Here is a 6252-nt window from a genome sequence, read left to right as displayed (position 1 = left end):
TATGGGTACACGTCCATGAAGAGCTTGAACGAGGCCAAGTACGGATTTTGGGGGACGCTTGCTCGGAAAGCAAAGTCACTTATTGACGAGGATGGGTCGCCGGGGCAATATGATTCCCCGACGAGACAGCAGCCGCCAAGAGATGGTACATCACCAGCTATCCATGTGAGACCTGCTATCTTGTACAGTACTTCGTAATGCTACTTGACTGAACTCTAATGTGCGAATTTATTCCATTTAATGTGTACCGATCACCCCTTCAATAAGTAGTACTAGTACAGTCTGAACTTTGACTTCTGCGATGAATCCTTGCAACGGCCAGCTTTCTTATCTGTACTTTGTTCTTACATCATGTTTAGTACTTAGTGCTTGTTGGTCTGTATGGTATAATCCTCCCTTTTAACCTTGTGCAATTAACTGTGATCATCATTCTGCGTAGTTCACTTTGAACTGTTCATGTGGCTCATCGACAATCTTTACTGATGTAACAGAGACAACACTTGCAACAGCCAGCGCCAGAGACATGGAAATCCGAGACACCTCCATCTCAGAAGAGGTCCGAGGCATTAGCTTCCTCCCTTAACTATATTGGAGGCACAATAAAGAGTGCCCTCGAAGTAAGTTTATGTTCAAAATTCTCTTAATTTTTTGTTTCCAGAAGTTAATCTGAAATTATGTCTGTCAATGCTACCTTTCACAGTTAACGTGGAAAGGCAATTCTCTTTGCTTTTGTATAGAAACCTAGAAACTGTGAACCATTTTAACCTGTCAGTATATGTCTGACAAGAGCAACCAGTGTCAGATTTATTATTTTACAAGAGCTTAATTAGATTATTTTACCATATTTTCATCCTTATATTTTCCCCTTTGTTGACTCAGCTATATATGTTATTTCTTCCAGGAAGGTCGGATTATTGTAGAGACTAAAACAGCTGACATTATTCAGGAGACGCGTAAACTGAATATAAGGCGGAAAGGAGCTGGATCAAATCCACAAGGAGAAACTTCTCACAAATTTGCTCACAGAAATTTTCCTCAAAATCCACTCGATTACGAAACTCAGTTGAAGGCATCTCGCGACGTAAGGTGGCAAATAAGTGTCAATAGATATATTGTTTCAATGCTCCATTTTACAAAAAAATTTGGAAGTTCTGCAATTGTGTAGTGTACCGTAACTGAATGTTAAATGTATTTTGATTGATTGCTTTCATAAACATCTTTGTTTATCGGATAGCGATATATGCCTGATTATATTCTTTGTAATAAATATTCCATGAAATGCATTCTTTTTTTTATTCGCTATTTTCCTATACCTGAGTACAGTAGCATCAGTTAAGTTAACTTGAATCTGATTTGGCCAACTTTGCGTGCAGGAGTGAATTATTAATTGCTCCATCTTTTGCTCTTACAGGTTGCAAATGCCATGTCAGCAAAAGCAAAGCTGCTATTACGTGAACTGAAGACTGTGAAGGCAGATTTAGCTTTTGCGAAGGAGCGCTGTGCTCAGCTTGAGGACGAGAATAAAATGTTGCGAGAAAATCAAGACAATGGTGATAACCCAGAAGATGATGATCTGGTTAGTACTTTTAATATAAATGGACAAAACTAACTATGTTTATGACCGTAGTCCATCATCCTTTTGATTTTGATTACTGATTTATGTCAAAAGTAATTAGATACTTCTATCATCTAAGTTTTATTAGAAGTTTATTGTTTATATCGTACTAAAAAAATTTATCCCACATTTTTTATTGCTAGACACTGGTAGTCAGTTGCGATTTTTTACGGAGGGTGGGCTCCAGATGATGAATCACTACCGAATTGACATCAACATAACAAATTAATATGGTCTGCTGTCATCTATGTAACCTAAGAAATAATAAATTACCTTGTTAATGTGGAAAATGAAGAACAATTTCGTTAACTCATGAGTTGGGAATTTTGAATTGTGCTCATCGGTAAGAGAACTTGTGCTAACAGTTGGGAGAACTGTCCTTGCGCGGGTAGGGCTTTTCTTTCTTTTGTTTAGGATGGGCAAGAGGATGGCTGCCTCGGCTTCAAAGCTGTTAGAGAATGCGCTCTTATCACTACAGGGACGCGTCAGATGAAATATTTGAATTTGTTGCAAAATAGCCTACACAAGTCACTCAGATTGCAGTTGCGTGATGGCAATGATTGTTTGTTCATGTCCAAATCTATAAATTGGAATACTAGTACGCTATGTCAATGATCAGTCCATGTCATAGACACAAATCAACTGCCCTAAACATTAGTTGATTACCTCGTCCATTCATTGCTCTGCAGCCGTCCACTAGAGGGTTTGGACCTGATGGGCCAGTCCCATCTGTGTCCTGTTTATTTCATTGCCCTGGTGCGCTGGTAACAGCTGTCTGCCAACCGCCTGCTGCCCCTCGGCCATCTCATACCCCCTAGTCTAGGGGTTGCTTGAGACTGCAGGCTGTCTGTGCCCGCGTCATGTTATGATATCTGTACGCTTCATTTTCTTCTTCCGCGCTGAACACATTCAAACAGAAAAAGCACTCCATGGGTGTATTTTATGATAATAGCGAAGGGTGGACTTGTGCTTTATGAAACCTACACAGTAAAATCCCCTGCTGATAATCATTTGGAGATCATGCCAATACTAGGTGTATAATCCTTAAGTGTTCCCTTGTTATCATTAGTTTCATGGTCAATTCAATGTCATCTTGGAATTGTTTCTATGATGCAGCTGCTGCAATTCTATGGCTGGGTCTCAGGGTTTGGAACTTGCTCTTTGCTAAATATTTTTATTTGGTTTTGTTCTTCTGCTAATAAATATTGTGTGCTGATTGGGAAATTATGCCAAGACTAAGGAATGGTCCTCAGAGTTCTGATTAATTCTATGCTCAACTGAATGTGTAGTACAATTTTCTTTTTTTCTGGAAGGCAGGAGCTGCAATTGTGTGGCTAGTTCTCAGGGTTTAGGGTTTGACAAATGATCAAAGAACAACATGAAAGTGCCGGAATCATAAGTTTGTGTAACTCTAACCAGACGCTTATATTTTTCTCTTGTAAATCTTGAGCTACATCAAAATTGATATATTTTGTGAAATAGAACCAAAATTGGTCAGGCTTAACATGTTGACACTGGTTAACCATTTATATCTTCTGCTTCTTTGCAGATCCGCCTACAATTAGAGACACTATTAGCCGAGAAGGCGCGGCTTGCACATGAAAACTCGGTGTATGCTCGAGAAAATAGATTCCTACGTGAAATTGTAGAGTATCACCAACTTACTATGCAAGATGTCATATATGTGGATGAAGGCATCGAAGAGGTCACTGAGGTGTACCCTACTCAAGTACTGCCTCCAGCGTCTGCTCGCAATGGGTCGGGCCTAGGTCGCGCATCTACTCCAGTGACACTTAAACATATTAACTCATCTCCGGCCTCCACATCTGCCCTTCCGGAACCTTGTCTGATCGTGCCAGTTTCTCCGAAGACGCTTTCTCGGGCTTCATCTCAAAGCAAATAGAGGGTGCCTGGCACCACCAGCCACCGTTCAACAGGTAAAGATGGTTGGTGGTTGATACGAGTAACACATATACTGTAACGGAGGTTGCGGCGCCATTGTGCCTGTGGGATGTTGTGGCCTCTGGGCTGTGGTGAATACACGCAGGATCTGCGATGTGTGTATGATCCGTGTTGTAACTTGTGAGATTTTTCTTTCACATCACCATGCTTGCGAAACTACGCATTGCCGGGTTGCATTTGTCTCTTCAGTTGAGGATTTGATGCTGAGGCCAAATTCAAGGTGCATTGCGTGTCTGCCTGAGACGTTTTACATGTTATATGCAAGCCTTCATTTGTTAATAATGAAGTTATGTAATGTTCATCAAGCAAGCAATGGAATCTCCGAGTGCCTGAAAACCCTGTTGGCACATGACGCTCGACCAGGTGAAGTAGTATCAAGCAGGTACCACTACTCTGAAGGACGACTAGAATCATACAGTATGATGGATTCAGATTTCAACATTACATTCGTGGAAGAACTATTTTTGGCATCCAACCGGTGCACAACCTTTTCCAGCTCGTTGAGTATGCCCCGTTCTTTTGGTTTCGTGATTGAGTCTTGTGCATGCGCTTTCTTCACGTAATGCAGATCAGTTCTTCGCATACATGAATGAGTGTCGTGGATCAGGGGTTCGGTTGCAGATGCCTTACAGGAGCCTTCATTAGTTTGGCTTGCGTAAATCTTTTGGGAGTTCCAAACATCTCCACCTGATGTTTAGGTCCATTAGGAACGAATTTTCTTGAACGGCAATAGCAATCTGACGTGAGATCTAGGAGCCATCCTAGCAAACGAACCCCTTGGACGGTTCGCTACAATAACCCCTCCAAATCCTATTTGTGCCCTTAGGGCATCTTTGAGGCCGATCCGCAAACCTCTCGCAACCGTTCGGACCGCGGAAGCCATCCAAAGCAGTCTTGTATCGGCCCGCGAAACGGTCCGGACGCAATTTTTCCCGCAAAGGCGCAAATTAGAGACAAAAGTGGGGGATGTTTGCAGGAGTTCGAACACGCGAAACGTCGCTCTTCGCCCCCTTGGCCCAGCCAAAAGGAAGGCCAAGCTCGCGCTTTTGTAGCATCCTGCACTGTTTCCGTGCCAAAATCCCCCACTCTCTTCTTTCACTCTCCATCGCTCTCCGCCCAATTCCGGCTCTTTTCTCCAGCCTCTCCTTCATTCCACCGTCGACGCATGGAACCGTCGAAGAACCTGTCAGAGATGGAGCCGGCGGAGGTGCCGGAGGATCTGAGCATCACGCCGCCCGGAAGATCATCTCGGAGACACGGCAAAATCGCCGCGTCAAAGCGAAGGCCGCAAAGGAGGAGAAACTGAAGTGTCTGTCCGCCGGTGGGCTTGGTGGTGGCAATGGGCGTGGTGGGCGTGGCGGACGGGGTGGTCAGCGAGGCCGTGACGAACGCCGCCAGACGGGCGCGCCCACAGTGCAGACGACGTTGTGGCCGGAGCCTTACAAGCCTCCGTACAACTACGCCGCCAAGTAGCTCGCAAACCTCGCCGGTACGATTCCTTACATCGTCGATGTTAACGCGACGCCACTCTTCTCCGAGTATTCTTCGCTGCCGCTCGTCCGGGCGAGGACGGCAAGTGGAGAGCAGATGGGTGTCCGCGTGCTGTTTGTTGCAATGCCGAGAGCGGGGGAGCCGGTGTACGACGTGGACAGGGAGATGCTCGATAGCATCCACGATGGAGGCGAGGGAGGAGAAGGGGGTTAGACGGGCAGGTGGAAGACTCGGATCTCACCCAGTCCGGCAACTACCACCAGCAGCAGCCCTACACCTAGACGGCCACGCAACAGTCCTACACCCAGACCGACGATGACACACAACAACAACAACAGTATTGGGCTGCGGAGAGCAGCATCCGGAGGGGAGGGGGAGGAGGACGATGAGTCATATGATACAACCGACGATCCGAAGAAGAAGGGTAGAGGAAAAAGCTTCAACATGCGGGAGTCCGAGTTGCTGTGCGGCGCATGGTTGGCCACCAGCCTCGATCCGGGCCATGGCAAGGAGCAAAAGGGCACAACCTTTTGGAGGAACATTCACATATGGTTCCATCGGCACAAGCATTTCGCGCCCTACTCCTATACATTGATTTGCAACCGTGAGTGGAAGTCCCTCAACCATCGATGGTACACCATCCAAGAGGCCTCTCCAAGTATTGTGGACACTTGAAGCATCTCATCGCACGGTGGCCTAGCGGTGCACAAATCACCAAGCAAGTAAGTTGATCACTAGCCAGATATGCTTTAGTATTGTTGATCACTAGCCGAGTATGCTTTTGTTTTGTTGATCACTAGCTGGATATGCTTTAGTTTTGTTGATCACAAGCGGCTATGCTTTAGTTTTGTTGATCACTTACCGTATATGCTTTAGTTTTGTTGATCACTACCCGGACATGTATTGTTTTGTTGCTCACTAGATAGATATGCATTATTTCACTTTGTAGCCTACTCGTGCTTGTGTGGTGTATAAGAAGCTGGAGAAGAAGTCCTTCGTCGTCGTGCATTGTTGGTTGAAGTTGAATGGGAAACCAAAGTGGAACCTTTTCATTGCCAAGACCGCCGCTCAAGCCAACGAGGAAGAAACCGGCGGCCCTACCGACCCAGCCCAAGAACTACCGAAGAAGGTTAGACGAAATTTGTTGGGCAAGAAGTGGGAGGAGGAGAGGTCGAAGCGAGAAG

At 45.2% G+C, this 6252-nt stretch overlaps 1 protein-coding gene across 1 annotated transcript in view; it reads left to right on the top strand.

Annotated features, from left to right (window-relative positions):
• LOC119368800 overlaps positions 1-3834 on the top strand; it is a 5203-nt gene extending 1369 nt beyond the window's left edge. Inside the window, exons 2-6 of the mRNA XM_037633958.1 lie at positions 1-165; positions 492-617; positions 902-1081; positions 1412-1576; positions 3165-3834. The exon at positions 1-165 is cut by the window's left edge and continues 1 nt beyond it. Coding sequence (XP_037489855.1) covers positions 1-165; positions 492-617; positions 902-1081; positions 1412-1576; positions 3165-3518 — 990 coding nt within the window. The 3' untranslated portion in view covers positions 3519-3834. The remainder of the gene's footprint in view (positions 166-491; positions 618-901; positions 1082-1411; positions 1577-3164) is intronic.
• The last annotated feature ends 2418 nt before the right edge of the window (positions 3835-6252 follow it).

The sequence above is a fragment of the Triticum dicoccoides genome, chromosome 1A (assembly GCF_002162155.2).
Source record: "Triticum dicoccoides isolate Atlit2015 ecotype Zavitan chromosome 1A, WEW_v2.0, whole genome shotgun sequence".
Lineage (NCBI taxonomy): Eukaryota > Viridiplantae > Streptophyta > Magnoliopsida > Poales > Poaceae > Triticum > Triticum dicoccoides.
This window is presented reverse-complemented; position numbering and strand designations above follow the sequence as displayed.